The sequence below is a fragment of the Eutrigla gurnardus genome, assembly GCF_963514095.1.
Source record: "Eutrigla gurnardus genome assembly, chromosome: 16".
In the NCBI taxonomy this organism is placed as follows: Eukaryota; Metazoa; Chordata; class Actinopteri; order Perciformes; family Triglidae; genus Eutrigla; species Eutrigla gurnardus.
Genome location: NC_139927.1, coordinates 9,274,479 through 9,298,790, shown reverse-complemented (window position 1 = coordinate 9,298,790; position 24,312 = coordinate 9,274,479). Strand labels below are relative to the sequence as shown.

General features: G+C 42.9%; 1 protein-coding gene across 1 annotated transcript in view; it reads left to right on the top strand.

Moving 5' to 3' along the window:
* The window catches only part of adgb (androglobin), a 34,569-nt gene extending 11,787 nt beyond the window's left edge, over positions 1 to 22,782 (top strand). Inside the window, exons 12-34 of the mRNA XM_084031147.1 lie at positions 495 to 648; positions 2,879 to 2,924; positions 3,932 to 4,043; positions 4,220 to 4,283; positions 4,419 to 4,508; positions 5,310 to 5,418; positions 6,103 to 6,241; positions 7,963 to 8,077; positions 8,340 to 8,507; positions 8,803 to 8,941; positions 10,526 to 10,619; positions 11,406 to 11,537; positions 11,691 to 11,844; positions 12,013 to 12,197; positions 12,288 to 12,454; positions 12,711 to 12,868; positions 14,366 to 14,477; positions 17,019 to 17,176; positions 18,046 to 18,201; positions 18,320 to 18,404; positions 18,514 to 18,592; positions 21,008 to 21,191; positions 21,348 to 22,782. Of these exons, the coding sequence (XP_083887273.1) occupies positions 495 to 648; positions 2,879 to 2,924; positions 3,932 to 4,043; positions 4,220 to 4,283; positions 4,419 to 4,508; positions 5,310 to 5,418; positions 6,103 to 6,241; positions 7,963 to 8,077; positions 8,340 to 8,507; positions 8,803 to 8,941; positions 10,526 to 10,619; positions 11,406 to 11,537; positions 11,691 to 11,844; positions 12,013 to 12,197; positions 12,288 to 12,454; positions 12,711 to 12,868; positions 14,366 to 14,477; positions 17,019 to 17,176; positions 18,046 to 18,201; positions 18,320 to 18,404; positions 18,514 to 18,592; positions 21,008 to 21,191; positions 21,348 to 21,551 (3,004 nt within the window). The 3' untranslated portion in view covers positions 21,552 to 22,782. The remainder of the gene's footprint in view (positions 1 to 494; positions 649 to 2,878; positions 2,925 to 3,931; positions 4,044 to 4,219; positions 4,284 to 4,418; positions 4,509 to 5,309; positions 5,419 to 6,102; positions 6,242 to 7,962; positions 8,078 to 8,339; positions 8,508 to 8,802; positions 8,942 to 10,525; positions 10,620 to 11,405; positions 11,538 to 11,690; positions 11,845 to 12,012; positions 12,198 to 12,287; positions 12,455 to 12,710; positions 12,869 to 14,365; positions 14,478 to 17,018; positions 17,177 to 18,045; positions 18,202 to 18,319; positions 18,405 to 18,513; positions 18,593 to 21,007; positions 21,192 to 21,347) is intronic.
* The last annotated feature ends 1,530 nt before the right edge of the window (positions 22,783 to 24,312 follow it).

Here is a 24,312-nt window from a genome sequence, read left to right as displayed (position 1 = left end):
TGCAGTAGGAAAGCAAGAAACAGCCTCCGTCTGGGGATCAATAAACTACATTATCATGATCACGTTAATCTTTTTCACACCCTCTCACTGTGCCTCCATCTCCCCCCCCCCCCCCCCCCCCGCCTCCATTCTCCCTGCCAACAGACAGCAGTTGAATTCAAAATATATAGGCGTTGAAGCTTGCATTGCTATAAAGATTGATTTGTTTCCACTTGACTATTACTGTAGCCGCTGAAAGACATCTTTGCCAACATGCTTCAGCTAAAAAAAATAAATCTCAGATCAAAGCGATTAAAGTGTGACAGGGGGAAATGTTGTGTGTCATTTGATGTCTATAATGTGACATGCATGACTCAATTGCAGATGATATGAGGCATTGCTTCTAAATGTGTGACCATGAGATGAGATGCGTGTATGTTGCGATTATATGACATGATGCATGCATGTGCTGTACACATAACATGTAGCGATGAATGCGTGTCTTTGTGTGTCAGAGAGGACAGGCAGAGCGCCCGGAGCCAACGTTCCTACGGATCCCCTCTGGATTCCGTTGCTGAGAGAGAGGAGGCCGAACGCCGGGAACGCCTTGGGCCTGATGCAACTGAACGCACGACTAACTCGCCAAACTGCACCAAAGACAAAGTAGAGGTACACAGTACTGTCTGCTGCATCACTGAGGTGATTTATACATTCAGTGTTTAACATTTACAGAGCATATAACCTCAGTTAATGGTGTAAAACCATGACATTTATTTATTTACGAGGATCTGTGAAGCCCAGCGTGAAACTATCTCTCCAACAACAAGATGGTAGCAGGTGTCTGCAAAATGATGTTGCCTATTTATGTTATTTCCTTGTTTAGGTCCCCCCCCTCTTCTGTCTGCCCTGTAAGTCTGCAGTTGAAGGCTCATCAGAGTTGCTCTGTGTGTCAGTCACAACAAGGCTGCCATCCCCCAGTCTCAAAGTCACTTCTGTTGTCTCCCAGCCAGGCCACCACTGACCAGCGGCACATCTGCACTAAAGACAGAACCAGTGAGGGAAAGAGAGATTGGGGGGCAGCAGCGGACACACAGACTGATACACAGACGAGGATGGAAACAATAGAAAGGAGGACGGAAGGGGAACGACTATACAGAATAAGAGAGGGAGACGGATTGAAAAAAGGAGTTATAGTTGGACAGGGAGCCATGAAAGCAGAGCAGGAAACGCAGTGAGACGGGAGAAGAGAATCTCTGGTGTGTGGCCGTGGCGGTGAGCGCGTGGGTTTCATACAGGGAGAGGTCGTGTACTGTGCTGATGAAAAAAGCAGTGCAATTAGATGGTGAGCCATCAGTGTCTGCGTCTCCTGGGGGGTTCATTATTACACTTCACTCCTAGCATACAGAGAGAAAATAGAGTCCATATTAATCGCCCTCTTGTGTAACTGTGACCAGTTATAGAGCGGTTAGGCTAGGGCAGTGTGGACATGCTAATTTGATGTGTCGTTTGATGCGTGTGTGTGCACATGCACTCATGCGGATTGGTTTGTGTGTGTGTGTGCCACAGTTTTACTCTGGTGTGTGTTCCCGCTCTTCACAAGCACGTGGTGGGTCACGTGCTGGAAGGACTGTACATCAAGAGAGAAGGGCTTTCTGCTGTCTTGACCCCTCCCTCTGTTTCTGTCAACACTTCTGTGCCTAGCTCCTAGAATATGGGAAGGAGGAGTCACATGATATCCCTAATACCTTCAATGGCCTACTCACTCAACATTAGTGTGGGTAAAAGAATTAGATCCTGGTGCACTGTGCCTTTTTAACCTCTAAAATGCTTGGAATGTGATTAATCGCTAAATCGTTTACTTGTGCTAGAGAACTACACTTCCCAAAGTCCAGTCTCGGCTCTGGGATCAATGAATATCCTGAAAATAGCCAAAAAGAGACATTTCATTTGATATTTTTAATGTATGAATTTGGAGTACACTACAGTGGAAGTGTGAAATATTCACTCTATATCTGTGATTTGATCAGAGATACATAAATGGCTTTCTGCTCTAAAAGCAGAGCCTTGACGCACCAGCTAGACGCAGGTAAGCAACCTAATAAATAGCACGCTGTGGGATGTACATGACCCTGAGCTTGACTCAGAGTTTTACACACTCTTGTGACATCACACAAAAGAGGTCAAGTGTACCTCCCAATCACAATGCACCTTTCCGTCTGTCTCGGACTCCGAGAACTTATTAAAATATATGGTGACTCACACAGACACACACACACACACACACACACACACACACACACACACACACACACTCACTCACTCACTCACTCTGACTCATCGGAGTCTTGGCTGGTGTTGCTTTGAAGTTACATGACACAAAGCCATAACTCTTATTCAGAGCTGAGTAAAGAAATCAACTTTCAGCAAGTTCAGCTAGTTGGTACAGGTGCATCACTTCTTGCACTTGAAACTAGCACTGGTGCCCATTTCTAGAGCACATCATCTCTGGCATCGCTCAGACAGAAGAATGTATTATTTTGAGGATTTGATAATGACTCATTAGCTCTGTGTCTTTATAATTTTGGGCAGACGAGCATGAATTCAGCTTTTGAGTAATACCCCTCTAGAGAAGTAACATGCTAAACAACATAACTCCTCATCTGTCGTTGACAGTCCAAATAAATTAGAGCTGGTGGCTAACCCTGGTGGTGTTTTTAGCAGGAGAGCAGCAGCAGCCCTTGTCACATTAAACTGTGTCCCGTGTCCTGTGGTGTTCGGCGAGAATGGCACAACACCACAGCTGGCATGGAATCACTAGAGGGCGGAGGCCTATCACAGGCAGTGTTACTCTAGCAGCAACTCACTGCTCTCGCTCTCTCTCTTTCTCTTTGTCCCTTAGGTTACTGCAAAGGACAGGAAGAAGGACAGCGATGACATCTCCAATGGTGAAAGCTGTTCTTTTCCAATGCTGGTCCACTCATTCATGTTGAAAATAATCTGTGTCTGTACACAAGATCGCCTCACCTTTGGTCAAATATTAATCTACCAGAACGGAGAGGTGCTCGGATACAGTTTTATTGTAGACGATGAATGTGCTGAAGGTCTTCATTATTGGCGGACTTGAACTGCGTCTGTGCAGCATAGTCCTATTAATCCGATTTTGGAAGTATTTCCATCTCTCGCCTCCACTCCCTCCATCTCCATGCTTCCGTAGGTTGGCCAAGACACTTTGAAGAAGATGGGACTGAAATTATGCCGGATGACAGCTAGCCAGTTCCCTGCCTTCTCTCTGCCCCCGTTTAGTTGCTTAGTAACACCTGCAGTTTGAGTTAGCGGACCACCATTGCTCAGCAGCAGAGACACTGGCCCTTGCCGCCTCAGCTTTCTGATCAAACTTCACGCTTTGAGAAGAGCCTGGGGGCAGAGCAACTGTGTGTGTGTGTGTCTGTGTGTGTGTGTGTGTGTGTGTGTGTGTGTCTGTGTGGAGAGTGTGCACACATCATTTGCTCTGCATGCATTGAGATGGTGGGTGTCGGTGCGTGGGAGTATGCATGTGCATGTGCACTTACACTATGCCATTATGTGGGAGTTTGGCCAAATCGGCTCAGTGTGTTTAAGATAATGATTTGAGTCTCTGATAACTTGCTATGAGTCACAAGGGGTAGGCATTTTGTTAGTGGCAGCAGTTTGAAATGGGAGATTTCCCAGGCAATTCTATATCTATTTGGTATTAAGTGTGGCATGAAAAGCACCAGTCAACTTGGATGCTGGTGCAGATTTGTATTAGCAGTAATACGATATTAAATATGGTACTTATCTTTATAATCCGTCTCTCCGCTAGGCAGGTGTATACTGCAAACCTGCTACCTCACCACCCAAATAACTTACCCAACGAAATGTTTATAATATATTTTGTACCTACATATTATTCACAAAAGAATCTCCCTTCCAGGTCGACCCAAAACTGCATCGGAGGAGCCTGTAACTGAGGAACACTCGGCTCCTGTCAAACCCATCCTGCAGGAGACCTGGGTGGACCTAGATGACTTTGCTAAATGCTTTCAGTCAGTCACACAGACACACAGACACAAATATGTACATATGTACTGCAAACATACAGTACCAGAAGATAAACATAGATAGCCATGAAAAAAGAATGATCGGTTGAGGGTCGTGACGTGTTTAGAAGCATAGCTTTTATTAACGAAGATAAAAAATGCATTTTCTTTTTTTCTTCCAGGGTTCTGTTGGTGTTCCATAAACCACAAATCTACCCACATCATATTCAGAAATCTCATTTTAAGGTATGTATCATTAAATAACCCAGAGACAGTGCTGGTGCTTTCTTAGCTTTCCCTTTATTTCCCCACGTGTTTGTGACACATTAATGCTGTTGCTATTGGATATGTTTCTGTTAATTTGGCTGCTGTTGTCTACAGAGCACCGTCTTGCCCAAAACTGCAAAAGGCACTGACTCAAATGGATCATCTACACGCTCATCTGGATCCCTCTCTGTGTCATCTACTGTAGTAAGCCCTAAAGTACACATGCAAGCACACAGAAACGTGCATTCCTTGTCTGCAAATACATGCTACCCACCAATGAAATCTAAATGTGCCTTGTGGAGATTTTTCTTGTAAACAAACAAAAGTTTTATCTTGCAGTCGTCTTCTACACTGCCTTTTATGGAGTATTGCTGCATCTCTTGGCATGTTACTGCCACGTGTAGATCAGTGGAATTGTGTAAATCCATTGGCAGGACTGTGTCTCACTTCACTTCCAGCTTTTGTGTGTGTGTGTGTGTGTGTGTGTGTGTGTGTGTGTGTGTGTGTGTGTGTGTGTGTGTGTGTGTGTGTGTGTGTGTGTGTGTGTGTGTGTGTGTGTGTGTGTGTGTGGGCACAGGTTTCTGTGTGTAGACTGCTGACTCTGCTTGTCACTCCGGACACGTATGCCTTCTCTCCCTCTTCTCTTGTTCTCTATCTGTCTTTTCTGCCACTCTCTTTGTCTCCTGTCTTTTTTCCTTCTCACTGTCTTCCTCACTGGCTGTTCTTTCTTACATAACTGAATTCACGGTCTTGGCCTCTCCTTGTTCAGGTGCCACTTTAAATGCATCTTTTGCTCACTGAGCTCTTTTCTATCTCTTCTTATTGCCTTCACTTACCTCCCCTTCACCCCCTCTCTTCCTCTGTATTTTCCTCCAGCTTCTCTTGCACTAGCCACACTTCTATCGGCTTGTTTTTCTCTTTCACTTGTTTCCTTTGTCTGCCTTCAAATAGATAAGTGTCTGTGTATTCCACCCACCCAACCCCCCCCCCCACCCCACCCCCCAGTGTCCAGGGGTGAGAGACGCTCACTACCTGTGTGTGGACAGCCTGCAACCTCTCCAGATCCTCGTCAGCTTCTCTGCTCTGCTTCTCTGGGGAGATACAGTTGAAGAGAGTGAGGATTTATCTACGCACACGACACACACACACACACACACACACACACACACACACACACACACACACACACACACACACACACAGATACTCTGATACGAAAGGATTTTACAGTACAAGGAGGTTGACTCAAGTCTCTAACAGTGAGTAGGTGATTTGAGGGTGGGCGAGGGGGGTCGCCACCCCCCTCTTGTTAGCAAAATGACAAAAATGCATGCCCCTGGTTAACCTCCATTCACTAGTAGCAGAGAGAGAGAGAGAGAGAGCAGGGGCAGAGGGTTTGTTTGGTTGAATATGCTGATTTAGTCCGCCTGACTAATTTATGCTTTATCTGACTGAGGTTTGTGCAAGTTAGAATCTAGGGCCCGACCATGGCTCTGAAATAAAAGCAGCATAACTGTGCTGTGTATTGATTAATCCATGCCACTGCTGAGGTAGTAGGTGCATTGGTAATTGCAACTTTTCCACACCTGCTGCTAATAGCTATTATAACTCTCTATACACAAACGATACATATTAACCTTTGAAATACACAGTTTATGTAAATATGAATAACATGAATATGTATGAAGATTCCATGAATATCATCTGCTCTTCTTTGTCAATCAAGCTTTCAATGATTACTATGACCTGGATGTTTGAGAACCTTAACGTACTGCCTTTGCGACATTATTTCTTCCAGAAAAGGAAATGTCCGCAGCATGTAGGCCTGCAGTTCTCACCGCCCAGACCCACACCTGGAAACGTATGAAGTGTCATCTGCCTGTTCTCACCATCAGGACCACCTCCTCAAAGGCAGCCGTGCTTAACTTACCCCCAGGGTAGGACAGCGTTAATGAATCTGGAGAACTGTGTCATGTATTGACCAAAAAGAAAGTCTTAGATCAAGTTCATGAGCAGACTAGGATGGCAGAAGTCTATTTTCCTAGACTCTGCAATCCCCATAAACTACTTCCACAGTAGTATATCATTTGCTATGCCATTTCATACTTTGATTCTTTTATCTGTTACGATATAAAATATTGAGATCTTCATATGCAATGCAATGTTAATGAAATATTCTACACCATACAAGACAGAGGCTTTACATGTGTGACCGGTCTAATCTCATCATAAGTTGGCTTGCTTAATACTCATCATGTGAAATTCATATGGAAATCCTTTGATGCCGTTTTATCATCAATCTATGTCGATTTTCATATTCCTTCTCACATTTCTTCACATCTCATTTTCCCACTCGCGCCAACACCTCATAACCCTAAATAACCCTAAGCGCTTGTCAGCGTTGCACTAATGGTGCCAAGGTTGGAGCTTTAATTCCCATCATGGGAACCTATTACAAAAATGTATGCATTTTTTGTACAGCACCCCAGGGATCTTTTGATGAAAGGAAGCATTTCACTCTTGTTGCGATTTTTTTTTTTTTACAGCTGTGCAGAGTATAATAATAAAGTGAGCAGAGGATATCTGCCTACCTCAGATGCTCTGAAAAGCAGTAAAAAAGCGTCCGTCCTAGTCTCTATTAATGGGTGCTACTTGGCCTAGAAGCAGAGGGCCTAGTTTCTGGGGTCAGCTGCAGGTATGCAGCAGTGCAATTACCACTGAGCCATAATCACACACACGGCACTCAACTAATCATGCCATAGTACACTCTCTCCAAGAAAAGCTGACATGTCCATGCTTTTGGGCAGTTCCACTCTTTGTATCTCTTCCTTTGTCTTCTCTTTGTATGCCCGTGTCCTGCTGTCTTCTTTCTACATCTCCCTTTCTTCTCGGCTCCGTTTCCATTTGTCTCTTCTTCCTTTCTTCTCTCCTGTACTTCTCTTCGTCTTCTTTTCTTCCACTGTAGCCCAGCTCCGCCTCAGTGTTCAGTCATCTAGTCAGTCTGTGATTGCTGAATTATGTAAAGCTAATGGGGCCAAGGAAGTGGGGTTCCACTCTCTCATGCCTGACCAGGCCCCGTGAACTCAGCTTGGCACTTGGCAGACAGGGAATTAGGCTACAGTACTTCTGACTGTTAAACCTCTTCAGTATCACTTGACAGAAACGGTTCCATTATTCAGAAATTCATGAATTCTCCCTGTGATTCAGTTGCAGTTGATATTACCAAAAACTTGGTAGCCACAGAGTCGTTGGTGGGATATCTAATATTAATAGTTAATTTAGTAGCCTAATATTTACACATTGCCCCACTGAGTAGTTAAGTGTCTAGAGCCCAACCTGGGGGTCAATCAATCACAGATGTTGTGTGATAATTATCTCACATGTTAATTAATTAAAAACATGTGAAAAAAGAAAGTAGCATTTTGTATTTTTGTTAGGAAATTCAGGCCTCTAAATATTAAAAAAGTAAATGATCTAAGAAAGCAACATCACTCCTTGGTTGAACTTGTAGCAACATATGCAGTCAGTAAAAGGGAGTCAGGAATAGTATATGTCTTCATAATGGTTTCACAGGTTATATGATGTGGATTCGCTGTTTTTAGAGTAATTTATAGTGTTAAAAATTCAAATTAAAAAGTTTTCTTTTTCTGCCCTCCAGGCGCCATGTACTGTCCTTCCACGCAAATGCAGCACTGGGCTACCACATTCACCTGTGTGGTATGACACCTTTCATCTTTGGGGATGAAGAGACCATCATGTCACACCTTTCTGAGGTAACCAAGGCCCTCTGTTATTGGTTGAAATCACTTGACAGTGATAGTAATTTAGTAACACACAAAGTATGTCCTTACTGTTACATTTTCAATCAAAATCATGGTAGTAAGAGGCTGCCTCTGCTTTCTTACGTTTTAGCTACCCAAATTAACCCCGAACTATGTTGGTATTTTAGGCGTTGTTCTTTTATTTTACTTTGTTTTATTTTTGCCAGTAAACAGAATACGAATGCTTACCCACTACTTTCCCTTTTTGAAACAGGAAAGTGCTCGTTTCACTGAGCGGGCCTCGGCCATCTTCATGGCTCTGTCCAGAGTGGTGTCTTCCTTCAGTGATGAGCAGGACCAGCCAGCAGCCAGAAGAACTCTAGCAGAGGCTCACTGTCCCCAAAGCATCGACACCAGCCTGCAAAAACAGGAACACTACAAGGTAGCTTGTTTGCCTACAGTATGCTCCTATGGTGGTAGGCATTTGCTTATCATTATCACTTTAGAAAATTGCTTGATTAGTCAAATTCCATGTTTTCTAAGCCTTTTTATCTAAACAACACATTGCTTTTAAAGTTTTTAATTAGTGTCTCTTGAGCTTGAAAGATTTTGATGGCTGGTAAATTTCTCAAATACTTATGAGGACGTAAATTCCAAAAATATATAAAAAAAAAATACCTGGAAAAATAAGCATTTGCACACATTCATCCCTCGTGTGTGTCTTCTTGTGTGTGTAGGTGTTTAACTCTGCAGTTTACAACATGCTGTGTGAGGCTTCAGGCCGGATGCTTACATCAGGGGAGCAGCTTGCTTTAGAGGCCCTCACAGCTGACCCTTCACTGTTGGCCACTGATCCCAAAGAACATTCCCCTACATGTAAGTGCCATGTGTTCATCTTGTACGTTGTCCATCTATATGTGCTTGTGATTATATGACTAAGACTACTAGTATTACAAATGGTCACACAATTAAGTATCATGGTTGGAAGTAAAGGCTAAAGGGACCAAATAAGGGGAAGTAAAACAGAATACCCGATTTCCTTTGTAGATTATTATTTAGTGTTGGAAAACGCAACCGAAACACCTCCTGTGTCTTGCGTTCAATGTTTGATTTAGCCCATGGCATATACTGAGCCTCTGAGCAGAGGCACAAATATGTATTGATGAGACTGCCACTCTTACTAATACACCCTGACAGATGAGGGGTGGCCACAGAGGGGAAATACGCACACATGAAGGAAATGCACAAAGCATTCCTGCATCAATAACCAAACCTCTCAATAATAAAATAAATAGAGAGACAGAACTGAGCACTTTTCCTTTTGTAAATTGATTCATCAACGTTGCTTTACAATAATATTTTCTTTTGTTTCTTGTACTGTTTCAATGCCACTTATGCTCCCATGCAGGTTTGCAGGCAATTTAAAATGTTCCTCAGTTAAATCATTTTTTTAAAATCCAATTTTCTCCAGAAGTGGTGATAATATTATTAGCTTACTGTGAAGGTGCACCAGTCTTTGCAGCATTTCATCGCCCAGACATTCTCTATTTCATGCAATGACTTGAAGCTCACACACACACACACACACACACACACAGGCTGAACAGCTTGAGGTCTATGAAATAGGCCTGTCATGGTTAAGTTCTCTTAAATTGTATTAATTTACTTGTCAAAGCAAAAAAAATGCAGCTTTCAGAGGCACTTACAGTAATAGCAAATAACCAATCTTTTTTTCTTTCTCACTACACTTAGGAAAGGCACGTTCTTACTTTTCTTTTAAACAAAAGGCTTTTCAAATGTCTTATTTCCCAGCACACATCACCTTGCTCTTTTCCACTTTATGTTATGCTTCTACTCTTTGCTGTCTGCCTCTTTGTCTGTTTGTCTGGAAGCCATCCTCTGTCGTTCTAAAGATGATAGCCGGTCTTCATCTCTCGATAGCCAGCCTTGGCCGATGGTCTGCTATTATGGCTGTATCAATTTGGGGAAAAGTGGCTATTGGGAAGCGAGAGCTGAACGTAGGTAGGGACGGGTGCAGGGAGGATGTGAGGACACCTTACTTCCATCATGCTGTCCCTTCAGAGAGTTTAACTCCCTTAATGCACGGGCAAACACTTAGTGACACACATGTACTCATGAACACATGGTACTGCATCTTTTATCAAATGTTCTGTTCTGTCAGAGCCGTGAACTGTCTGGTGAGATCAGTGTGAAAGTCGGTGTCAACCTGCCCTCCTATCGCCTCTCGCTGAATGAGGCAAATTTCTGTTTCCGACCTTGAACTATTTTAGCAACAATCATTTTTTCATGTTTGACAGCAACATGGATTGTCTTTCATCTTTAATGGTGGCTACTCTGTGTGTGTGTGTGTGTGTGTGTGTGTGTGTGTGTGTGTGTGTGTGTGTGTGTGTGTGTGTGTGTGTGTGTGTGTGTGTGTGTGTGTGTGTGTGTGTCATTCAGGCATGAAGGAGAACCTCGGCGCATCGAAGATCCTTTCAGACATCTGGCCGAAGGTGGAATCAGATGCAGAAAAACATGCTGCCCTCTTGCTACGGTAAATGAAGGATAAAAAATGTTTAATCATGAGGAATAATATGGGATAATGTGCACACAATGTATGAATTGTATACACACAGAGAAAACATCCCACACTACAACCTAGCGGGTATTCAGTCAAACAAATGTCATTATATGAGAGACTACATGGGCTCCTACTGCAATCCCGGGCCGATGCTGTGTACGTTGTACGGCATGCATTAAGCCTCTCTGTTGCTCTGCATGCCCAGAATCTACTCCTTCTCCTGGTTGTGGCGGCCTGTGGCGGCCAGGCAGGGAGCATTTTCCACATTGTGTTCCATCTTTTCCCAGTGGTACCATCTGCTGTTTATCCTCTCCTCGTTCCAATCAGCTAGCAGCGTCTGCCGAATGACCTGCTGCCTGGGGAAATATGTGTGTGCATGAGCGTTGAGAGCTTGGTCAGTGTGTGTGTGTGTGTGTGTGTGTGTGTGTGTGTGTGTGTGTGTGTGTGTGTGTGTGTGTGTGTGTGTGTGTGTGTGTGTGTGTGTGTGTGTGTGTGTGTGCGTGTGTGTGTGTGTGTGGAGGGTGGAGTGGGGGGGATGTGAGCCTTTCAGCATGTGTTTTTCTTAATTGACATGTCGTCAAAGTTCACTCTAAACTGCATCTACTTTCCTCCGATGTATTCACTCATAATCCACTCCACCACAGTTATGTTTTCTCCATGAAGTTTGTGTAAAATATTTCCAATGATTATATATATATGGTATTTTAAATGTGACTTTCTAAATGTGCTCCGCCCCTCTTGTCTTTTTTTTCTTCACAGGTATATCATTGACCACTCTGAGAAGAAAGCCAAGCTCTACCCCTGTCAGCAGGATGAATGGACCAGAGTCACCTTCGCTGATTACTCCGTCTTTCTCCCAGACACAGCCAACTCCTGGGTCTTGGTCTTTAGGTTAGAGAACATTTCACATTACATTTGAGCGATGCACTCAGCTCTCATTCCTGCTGGGAAAGCTAATATATGGATATTTCTGTAAGATTACATTGGAGGGGGGGGATTAAAAACAACAATTTGGTCGGACCTGATGTCTTATTGTTTGTTTAGAGAGGTGTTCCCGGTTCCTACGAAGATGCTGCTGGTACCAAAGGTCTACTCCCCGGTCCCTAATTGTCTGTTGCACGTCATTAACAACGACACAGGAGAGGAGCTGGACATGATCTTCAACAAAGTAGCACCCCATATCTATCAACCCAACAAGGTCTGGATTGATGCTGTCAATAATGTTGGGAACATTTCTATAGTAGTATTATACATGAGAAACAAATCCTAAAAGAAAGAGCAGTACATTAGTTGTGCTTACCCCTATATACAACACATGAAAATAAAACAATATTTATGTTTCATGATTAAATCTCTCTTGTTCCAGCTTGGTTACACCTTTGTAGGAATGGCTGTCACACCTGAATCACCCCCTGCTGGTGCCAAGTGGATGATGCGCTTGATTGGCTCAAGGGAACTTCCAAAACTGTCCCGTGAGACTCCACTCAGCAGGTTCTCAGTGAAGGAGTTCCAGGATTATTACATCCCCAATGACAAAAACCTCATATGCCGGTTAGACAATTTCTAGGCTATACGATAAGAATGCTTTTTATATTAAAGAGAGATGAATGGTTCCTACGATTATTTGAAACTTTTCCACAGTTACCATGTGCAGGTGACAGCAGACGCCCTGGGAACAATTCAGTTTCAGACTTCCAAGCGAGATGTACTGATCCGTCTGTCCGTTCTGGACCAGGGGAAGGAGGTGGCCGGCAATACCGGGACGGGTCAAGTGATCATTCCTGTGTTCCGCTTCCTGGCCAACAAATGTGAGTCATTAGTTAAAGTAACTGAAGTAGTTGAATGGATCATGGCAGATGGCAAAAATGGGCAATAGGCTGAGGAAAAGTCGTTCCCAATAGCTAAATCACAATAACTAGCCTGATGTACAGTAAAATACACAAGAGCTTTAAAAAAAACTGCCTCTCAAACTCTTCTACATGATTGTGCCTTCAGTTACAACAGCACAGATTGCACTCTTGTCTTCTCTTCCATATGCGCTTAGTTTCATATCTCTATGTTCAGCCCCCAGTTGCACAGATGAGAAGAACCAGAAGAGATCCCCCACCCAGGGCAAGGGAGGCAAAGCAGTAGACACTCCCAAACAAAGAGACGAGGAGGACAGCGCAGCTGGGGAATCAGACCCCACGTCTGACCAGAACCAGCCTACCACAGAGACTACGGTATCACCGACAACTGCCTGCGTGGTATCTGCCGTTGCTCAAACACTTTACTAATCTCACTTGTACACACAAGCATCTCACTTTCCCTCTCTGTCTTTCTCACCCACTTGCTCGCTGCCTGTGTTGATATCAATTTTTCACTGCCAGATACACATAACGCCCTACTTGCACACAGACACACACACACACACACACACACACACACACACACACACAAACTTATACACACCCACACACTCATTCTCACACAGACAAAATTTGCAAGAGTAGAGCAGCAGAAACTGGAGGGCTGGTTTTGTTGTTGCTGTCTGACTTTTATCAGTGCTTGTCAGGGAGCAGTGATTTGTGCATGATTTATGAGTCACTCGATTGTCTGAAACACTCCCTATCTAACAGACCTGTTGTCACAGTTTGATGATTGCCAAAGTATAAAGTGGGTAGTATGTGACACACACACACACACACACACACACACACACACACCAATTGTACAGTGTCAATTAAACTAGGAAATCAACTGAGGCTTATTTGTTTTGCTGCTGTTAATGATACCAGCAATACATCTGGAGTACAACCAACCACTCATTTTAATGTCCCTTCAGTAATTGTTTACAACAACAATTAATTTCCCGTTTACAGCAGTGGATTCAGCCATTAAACAACATTCTTTTTTTTTTTTTTGGCAATAAACTTATCAAGATTCTTTTGTTTTTTTTTGTTGTTCACAGCCTGCATGTGTTACAAATAGTTTTTAATACAAAGCCTCTTCAACAAAGTAACCCAACAGTGTAGTGACATCAATAGCAATGAGACATATCATGTCAAACCCCATATATCGGATCAGCAGCAGGCTAGAATACACAGCTATTGATCAGGACTAAGACCATTGATCAAGACTTAGAGGAGGGTCAGTGATTAAAGCGCTGTTTTGCACCTCAGGGACACTCACCAGACTTATTGATGCTCTCTCAGTAATGCTAGATTAATCTTAAAGGCTCCTATAGTTTAATCTGTTTGGGACTTCAATGCATGTAAACATGTAAAAAACGGTTCTATAGGAATTAGTAACAACAGTCACTTGCTCCAAATTGTATTTATTTTTGCTCTATTACCAAAATGCTGCTGTTATTATGTTTTGAATCCAAGCTTTAGTTTAAATTCTGTCTTTTCTGTTCAGTGAGATGGATGTGGGAGTTGCCACCCCTGATATAATCTTGGCTAACACGCCCTCTGCCTCCTCTCTCTCATTGTGCCAGGCATGTGCTTCTGTCAAAGAGCACAGAAAACAGCGAAAACCAAATGTGCAGCTCTTTATGATCTCTGCGTCTCTCTCTGAATCATCAGCTCCGTCTCATGTTGGCTGTGCATTTATGGTGTTGCATGTCACATGCTGTATATTTCACTTTGCAATGCATTTATCTATCCGTTATGTCGTGTTTTAACTCCGATGTTGGAGATGTACACTGACTTGGCTTGTATGTGGCTGATATTTCGCAGGGTCATCAGTATGTGGTGCAGGCTGAGGTGCTTTATAAGACCTGGGACTTGGATGAATCCCAGCTGGCTTTTGTCCATGTGCTCAGAGACTTGGAGAAGAAGGAAATGAGAGGTACATACATCCCAAAATCAAACCTGAAACAGTCATTCACACTGAGTGAAGCTTAATTTTTATTTTCCTCCCATTAAAAACATAAATATGTTTAGTTAATTGAGTAAAGTGAGATGAATCCTGATCTGAACATTCAAATAAAAGTCTAAAATTCCGATATCCCCACATATCGCTGCAATGAGTCACGAGGCATTTTCATTTTTGTTTTAGAATTTAAAAGTTTTCAGGATTTGAGCCCTGGGTTCAGAATAGATTTTCTAATGTGGCTTTCATGTTTGTTTCTGCACAGCTTATTTTTGTGTTCAGTGGGGAATATGTCAGATACTCAGCATGCAGTGTCAGGGGCCAAGCGGGCCCCGTTTGTTCTTTGCTTCTGCTTGCCAGGGGCCTGTTAATCACAAGCCTAATGAAAGCCAGATGAATACAGCTACTTTTGCAGATCACGGAGTGTGATTTCTCGTGCCCACTGGTCATTCACTGGCTGAGGCAATAATCCTGTCTTCTGCCGCTGCTTCTCCTCCTTTAATCATGCTGCAGAAATGGCATCGATTTGAAAAGTTAGGGCTTTGAAATTTGCAGCTGTCTTCTTAAAAATTCTTAGGGGCTTAATTAATTGCGACATGGGTGGAACGTTGATGTTTAAGAGGCGCTGCATGGGTGACGATTTGCATGATTGCCTGAAGGGAAAAGCCAGCCTGCTGTCATTGAATTCTCATACTCTTCACTCTGTTGCGTCTGACAAAAGTCCCCATATTAACCATTCATTGCATTGCATGGAATCTGAGGTGTGTGTGTGTGTGTGTTAGTGTGTGTGTGTGATGATTTGTTAGAGCTTAAATATCCTGTGTGTTCATCTACTCATTAGCATGCCCTTTCTGTTCATAGATATATGTGAACATGTTATTTATTTATTTTTCCCCCCAACGTTTGCTTGGGTTTGTACATGTGTGTACATGTGGGACAATGTCCACACAAACCTCCCGTGGTTTTCAATACGTTAGTAAAAGTGGGTCAATGGGAAGTCAAATGAAGTTGGCTCTTGCCCCCTGGTGCCCTGGGAAATATCTCAGCAGGAAAGTGAATTAATTTCACCCAGTTTAACTCTGTCTCAGTGGTGAGGCTGTGCCCTTGATCATGCTCCCTACATGCTACATGGATCCACACGCACTACATGCCACGCCGAGCTTTGAAAACCTGCTTTAACGAGCTGCAGTCAAAACACTGTACAGTGCATATTTAATGAATGCACATTTACCCATCTCTGCTTTAAAGCCCAGCGTATACCGTCAGAGCCGTCAGTAGAAGCTGTCTGCGCCGCCGTGGCAGTAATTTAACGTTTACGACGCTACTGCACTACATTTTTAGTACCTAAAACAATAGTGCTTTTACGCTCTCGGTAAACAAAAGCTTTTTTTGATGCATCCGATTCAAGTGAGCTTGAACATCAGTTTTCAAGACGTGTATCAGCCTGAAATGAATACACAGATCCAATTTGAGCCCTGAATTTCTGTATGACTTGAGATAAGAGTAACTCAATGAGCATGCACCAAAGCCGCTGAGGCAGAATGGCAGGGTGTCAGCTAAATGATGGATTATTATGCCTCTCTATTACAGAGGAGTGAGACTCATAGTTAATGATTCATCTAAACTGGGGATTGTGTTCACTCGAGCTGTAAAGTGCAACAGTGCCATCTAGCACACATGCAACCACACAACACACGGCTCTCAGATGAGCTTCCATTGTGTTGAGTAGAATGTTAACAGCTGGGGTTCATTGTGAAGATCAATGCACACTAACAGACATCTTTGTGTTGACAAAGTAAGTGGTTTAGCCTTTCATGCCATAAGTTAAATGATCGAAACATGTTTGGCAAGGAAAGGTTCATTTTGCAGAAAAGTTTAAGTTTCCATATTCTCTACTTGCTCAACTTAATGTTAAATACATGTACTGGAAGCTTGTTCAAGATGTCAACGTTATGATATTAAAGCGATGGTTCGGAGTAAAATGCACCCTAGGTCATTTCCACCATGACGTCCAGCCAAATATCCCCTCAGAAGCATTTTTAGCGATGGTCAACAATGGTCAAAATAGGGCTATCAGCTGATTGGCTTAGTACTGGCGCTAATGGTACATTTTGTATATCTCATAAATTACCCCACTAATAATGCATGGAATGTTACCAAACTTCTGCAACACTTGTTGACCTGATAATACAATCATTTATAAAAATGTGTAAGCCATTCAGCTGATCGCCCTATCTTGACCAATGTTGACCATCGCTAAAAATGCTTCTGAGGGGGTATTTGGCTGGATGTCATGGTGGAAATTACCTAGGGTGCATTTTACTCTAAACCATCGCTTTAAGGCATGCTGTAAAATGAAAATGTTTGAATCACTTTGTACTGTAGATTTAGTTACAAGATAATAATCATATTTCACATTCACAATATTGAACACTGAGTTGCGAGTCAGTACTCATTTGATGTTTAAAATAGTGATGGAACAAGTGAATCTATCTAATATCTGTTTGCAAAATGTAGTATACAAGCTTGAGGACTTGAACCTTTCACCCACGGCGGACACACTGCTCCATCATGTGCCCACATCTGGCACACCTAAAGCCGAAAGCAAAGGGGAAAGTGACAAGACGAAAGGGAAGACAGCTGCCAACTCTAAAAGTGGCTCCAGGCAGGAAACGGTAATACTTCACTACAACAAACGGAAACAACAAAACTGTCAACTGCAAAATGGTTATATTTATATATCAATCAACATCATATATAACGATCCATTAACTTTTATTTTATTGGATGTATTTGATAGTGAATTGCAATTTTATCACATTCATTAAATTAGTAAGGCAATGCAACGTGTATTTTCCATGTTAAGATAAGGTGCAGTGGTGCTTGCCATGTAATACTTGAAAATAAAGTAGTAAATTTAACCTTTTTGAGAGGAGGTTGTGTAGGCACTTGAGGCAGTTAACCACACATTTAGCTCCTCTTCACAGAAGTTTTATTTTAGCAGGCAGGTCAGTATATACATATTCCAGTGACTCTGAAATGCCAACAAAGAGAGAACTGGCATCAGTCAAATGCCGGTATGACCTGCGTGTATTTACACTGAATAAGAGATATTTATCTCACACTATGATGTCAGAGTGTAATAGTAATGTAATGGTTTAGTAGTCACAAGTGCAGCTGCTTCAAAAATCTGTGATCTACTTAATAAGTGAATTAGATTTTTCACTGTGATCATTTCAGTCCCAATCCACCACTGGTCCCCATCGTCAATTTCCACTTTGCATATTTTTCTTCATTATTGGCAGGTAGAGGACATAATTTTCTCTGAACAAATTACCATAATGGTCTGTTATTTACAATGACGACGAGACAACTGAACAGAACATATAATCCTGGCTGACTGTGTACCAGACTGAGTGTCTCGTTCAAAGAGACATCCTTGTAATGAATTGCGGTACGGTGACCTTCAGCTGGGATGTTTTTTTTTTGCTTGAAGCATGTGTGTTATGTTTTCATGAGTGTGTGTGCTTTGTGGTTTGTGCAGACTCTCGACCTGACTAAGGCGAACTGGACTCTGCGAGTGGTCACTGACAGGAACAAAACAGAGAGCGTCCATGTGACAAAGGACACTGACAGAAGGGACCAAATCAAAGCCATTAAAACAGCCTGGGAGGCGGCTGACCCAGGCCGGGCTGCCCGGGTAAGCCGGAAGTTACCGTAATAACGTAAAAGTTGAAGTCCTTCTATATAAAGTGTTTCCAATATTATCACCTGTAGAAAAAAAAGACCACTACAGACATTGTTTTGCTGTCTTTTAGGCTTTACAGTCTCGTCTCAAGTTTCTTAACCAGCTCCAAAGTCAAGCAGGCGATCAAATTAATGATGCAGAAAGCAGAGAGCCAGGTACCATGCACATGATACTCACTTACATATGAATGTGTATTTTGGCACTTCCTGTTCCATTATTTGTCATACACAGTGTGGTAATAATGACACTTTCTTTATTTCACAGCTGCTTCCGGATCTGATCCTGGCACCTTTCTCAGTCCATCTCATGAAATAGTGACCATGGACTACACTCCCTACATCAGGTACTCTATATATGTTTGAATTATTAAGCCTATATTAAGTCTGCGAGGCCTGGCTTCATGAGCAGAATGTGCGTGTGTGTATGTCTCTGTAATTCCAGTATGCATGTTGCTGTGTTGGTGGACATACCAGCATTCATACCCTGCAGGTTGCTTTGCACAGTGTCTGTAGGACATTGCTAGTGATTTCCTGTGTTTATGACCTTTGCTCCCATTGGTGCTGTTAACAGCAGTGCACTTTGGCTCGCCTGAAAGGGCAATGCTTGGACTCCAGAGGACAGTGATGTATGCTAGGGATTAAAGAGTAACTTAGATTTTTTTTTTAAGTTCTTTTTTTTTGTCTTTTTTCGCATTCATTCAGATCGGACAGTGTGAGAGTGAAAGGGGGGGAGAGAGGGGGATGACACGTAGAAAGGGTCGCTGTCGGATTCGAACCCGGGGTCGCTGCAGTGAGGACTGGAATTTATTTTACTGTTTTTTTAAATTGGTCCAGTATTTAAAAAACAGTAAAAAACAGTCCAGGAGACGTCTATAAAATCTGAATGGCATATACTCAATATGTATTTCCTTGAGACATATACTCATATGTCTCAATGAAATAAATTCCCATCTTTAAAGTACTAACAATAGACAACAATAAGAACAAGAACATTTTTTTAGACCTCTTCTCAGATTTTTGCAATATTATAATGAATATCTATAACATAAATACACAGTTAGTGTCCACACCTGAAGGTTTCCTTATTGTCTGTGTAAAGTGTCAACGTTCTGAAAGATAGATAGCCCCTCCATGGTTCCCTCTTAGAGTCTCCCACAGGCTGCAATCTCCGGGTCTGAAAAGTGAAGCCAATGCAGAAGTGCCTTAAACTTGCATTCTCCAATCCATCAAGGGGAGACTCTTCTGGTTGGAAAAAAGGACTCTGATTGCTTGGAAGTTTATGAGAAAATGGCCCTGCTTCTCACTTGATTTATTAACACAATAAACTTTGTAAACGTGAGTTTATGGTCTCAATCACTAGTTTCAAGTCTTCTTCGATACAGCATGATGTTCATTTAGTAACTCATGGTCCCGTTCAGAGTCAAATAGATGATAAAGCAGTGTGTCATTGTTCCCGTTGCTATGACGCTACCAATGCAAGATTACCTTAACACTGCTGTAAAGACTACCTCACATTGTGGAAGATAACTTTGTTAACAGATTGAGCCAGATGGAGTAAGGTTTCTACTCAGTGTCCCACTCTGCTGCTTGTGTTTTTCAAATCCACTCATTGCTTCTCCAGAGTCCAAATGGTCATTTCTTGGTTGCAAAAATTCCAAGATGGCAGCGGCCAAAATGCCGAACTGGCGGCTTCAAACCGGTGTCTTACGTCACAATGACTACTTCCACTCCTTATATTTAGTCTGTGGTCTCCCATTGCTCTCCCTCACACCACCTCTCCTTCCCTCCCTCAACTCTCCCTCTGTCCGTCCCTCTCCATGATAGATGAGATGATATTTGGGTCTGTTAATTAGACAGCTATTTCTGGACCCCAATGAGCTTGCTGCTCCAATGAGAAGTGCCCCTCTCCCGTCACCTCTCCATCCTCTCCTGCTGGTGTGTGTGTGTGTGTGTGTGTGTGTGTGTGTGTGTGTGTCTCTGTGTGTGTCCGTGTGTGTGCGTGTCCAGCTGCTAATGGCCTCTGACAGTGTGGCCTACAATCTGAGCTGAGAGAGAGATCCTGAGGAATAGTCTATTAGGGGAGTCTGATTAGTCTGCGATACACCTCTCTCGCATAAAGGCGCACCACAGGGCAAGTCATAGATTAACACTCACGCGCACACACACACGCAAATGCACACACTCTTGCATGTCATCTTCATAACATTTGGACAGGCGTTGTTACGAGCCGCGCAAGAGGTTGAATGGGGCAACGTTCATTAAAGCAGATGAACTCCATCATCACCTCCACTGGCCTCCCCTCTTCATTAAGGTCATCTTACAGGAAATAGGCAGCCGTATTTAGCACTTATAATCTCTCTCCCTGTGTGTGTGTGTGTGTGTGTGTGTGTGTGTGTGTGTGTGTGTGCCTCAGAGAGCTACTCCCACTCATTTCTCCACCTCATACACTGCAGACTGATTCACTCATCCATTCTATACATGTCTCTCTTCTTTCCACACACGGACACACAAAAATAAATGTACAAATACGACGTTTACAACCAGAACAAAATAGTCTGAATCTCTGCATTTATCAGCCACATTTCCATTTGTATTCATCCTGCCAGTGTCAACATTGTCATCTCACAAAATAGCTTGTGAACTGCATAACACTACATTTTCTGTTTTAGAGCCAATCTTTGGAAACGTGTAGAAGACATCAGCTACAAGGAATGAATCTACATGCACACATTGTATCAAGTCTTTGTGTTCGTCCATAGACGCCAAAAGGATTCTCCAGTGCTGATGGACGCACAGTTAGAGGAGATGCGGCAGAGGGAGCGGTTAGAAAAGATCCAGGCCTACCGATTGGTTCGGGACAATGTGCTGGAGCATCGGAAACAGGAGGAGCTCGACGGGAAGGAGCTTATCGGACACCAGCTGGAGATGTATGAGCACATGCAGGTCAGTCAAGACAGAGAGGCGACCTAGTGATGTATAACAGTGAAGCTGTAGACGGTAATAATCAGCTTTGAGGAGGATCTGTTGTCAGCTTTCTTTCCCTCTGGTTAAACATCATCGTGTAACTTCATTCTATCCGCCTCTCTGTCTCGTCTCCAGGCAGACTTGCGGCAACACCGCAAGACATTCCTTGATGCCTGCGAGTCATTTAGTAGCCGTCAGATGGCGGCCGTGAAGAAGGTACAGGAAGAAAAACAAGCTCTGGAGGAGGCCCAGCAGGCAGTTCTACAAAAAACAACCACCACCTCTGCTGCCTCCCAGCAGCCCAGCAAACATGCCAAGAGTGCTGGCAAGAAGAAATGATGGTCATTGGCACTAAGTTCCAGTCTTAATTCTCTCAACAGGCAGCTCTCAACAAGTCTGTTTGACGCTGAAGAGTCTTCATTTAATCACTACATACACCAGCGCTTAATGATAACCTGACCAAGAGATTGTTGCTGCTGATTCAGAACTCTAGTGCCATTGCCTTATGTCTTTGAAATATGAAACCCTAAAAAGTTTGTTCAATTCATTTAGTTTACTACAATATTTGTACTGTATTCCTTAACAAATGTAACCAGATCTATATCATTCATCTTTTATTTATAACCTGTGGTAGCAGGAAAGAAAATATCCAATATAATTCATTTCAAAAGAAAATATGCCGTTACTGGCTGCGTTCTTTGTTCATTGCACTGAGAATGTCAAGTCATCTCACTTGCAATGTATGGATTTGACTTTTTGATGCCCAGAATACCTGATTATATTCCACAAATCTTTATTTTTCCTTGAAGGTCACCGTATTGATTGTAGGACTCCAGGCATGCTGGATAAAGCCAACCTCCCACAAGCTGAGTGGTACTGATTGATTGGTTAATTGATATATTCTTGCTGACAGAAGCTCCCTTCCTAAAAGACCAAGATGGGGTGTTGTATATGGAAATTGCAACATAGATGTGGTGGCAGATATTTTCAGCAACATGGCGCTTATTGATTACCATAATCCCTGAGGTTGAAGTGGATATATTTCGGATGGTTAGGCTTGTTCTGTGCATAATTGTTCATCAGTTGGGGTGATTGTCAAATACAATGTGACCTAGCTAAATAAGTGGCTTTTTTATCTCTGTATTTGGAGTGCATCTAGTTGGTTTTCCATCACACAGCGAGAATCAGCTGACCAGCTGAGGAATGGGAAGTTAAATTGGAAATGAAAGGGATTAGGGTGCCATCTAGTGGCTGTGGACCTTAATAAATGTTCATTACCATGCCTGCACTATGCTGTTTTCATGGTTGAAAATAATGAACAGTTCAATTTTGTGCTGCTGCGTGATGGGAATTATTATGCTGTGTGCGTGTGTGTGTGTGTGTGTGTGTGTGTGTGTGTGTGTGTGTGTGTGTGTGTGCGTGTGTGTGTCTGTGTGTGTGTGTACGAGATAGCGAGGTGAGAGGAATTGTTCCTGCTTGTTTGTGAGTGCGTGTGCAAAGTCATCCTGCAGTAATCCGCTGCTGCTCCAAAGCTTTTGTTCCCCGCTGCTGACAGTTTGTTATTAAAATTCTGCTTTGTAGGAAGTGATTTCCTTTCATTATGATATTGGAAGTAAATGAGGAATATCTGTTGGACAATGATGCTGTAGACACAAGCAAACGTCTACGGTAATCTGTTTATGTGCGTGGGATTACCTGCACACAGTGTTTAATGAAAACATTTCCACACACTGCTGCTTCATGATGTGTGTGTTTTGCACTGCATTTTGACTTTGTGTTCGGTCTGTAAGGCCTCATCTAGCCAACCAATATTTCTACCCTTGTAACTGCAGAGCTAATCCTGAAAGCCTTGTTCCTGGCACAGAACATTCCCTCTCGACTCTGCACTGTTCCCTCTCGTGCAATTCATTCCTCCCTCTCTCTCTAAAAAAAAAAAGAAGAAATTAGTAGTTATTTGCTGTTTTCCATGCCTGTAAACCCGCCCACCTCCTCCTAGTCCTCTGTGCACGATCTGTAGTGGATGAGTGTATGTGTGTTACACCATTTGGGAGAGAGAGAGAGAGAGAGAGACGCTCTAATTGGCAGTGACGTGTGTGTATTAACAGAGAGGCTGTTTGTTAATTGGCAGCTGTTGGCTGGTGGTTTGATGCAAATGTGTTGTGAGCGACAGAAGAACTCTGCTGTAACCTTGAAAACAAGGGGACAGTCGGCCATTGTGTGTGTGTGCGTGTGTGTGTGTGTGTGTGCGTGTGTGTGTGTGTGTGTGTGTGTGTGTGTGTGTGTGTTTGGCTTCCCGCAAGTAATAATAAAATATTTGATTCTTAAATGGACCCACATAGAGGATGATGAAATCCAGTGAAAGCAGATACACACTCCCCGAGCAGCGTGGAGACTGCGGTGGCTCTCGAATTCACTTTGCATTTAAGAGGTAATAATTCAAGAACGCCTTAATCAATTTCATTGCTATTACTTTTGTGCAGGACCTTGCCTGTGTGTTCATAGTTTCCCTCTCTGTTTCTATGGCAACGTCGGTGTCAAATGTGCAACATATAGGCTACTTGCTGTTTATCATGGAGCTATGGTTCTGTCCTTCCCCACCTTCCTCGAATCTCACGTCAGTATCAGTCACAGTCTTCATCAATCCTCCTGCATTAACTTACATGTATATCAGTTAGTTGCTAAACTCACTTAACTCGGAGTCTGTTAGCTTAGCATGAAGAGGGCTAGCCTGACACTAGAAGATCACCAGCCTGGGCCAAGAAAGCACGTTTTTATAGTAGTTTTCCACCATATTCCAGTCTTCCAAACGGCAACTAAACATATTTCCAAAAATGCAGAATTATGCACCACCCGTTTTTTCTTTATTTAATAAATTGTTGTTGTTTTGCATTCAATCTATAAATCTGTATGTCTGGAAGGAATATGCAGCGCCCTTTAAGTCTCTATGAGCCTTGTGCTCTGTTAGCTCCTTTTGACTTTGCATTCACCTTTCTCTGTCTTACACAGGCACATGCGTGTCCCCATGCATCAGTAAGCACACACACACACACACACACACACACACACACACATGCACACACACATGCACTCCCAGCTGGCA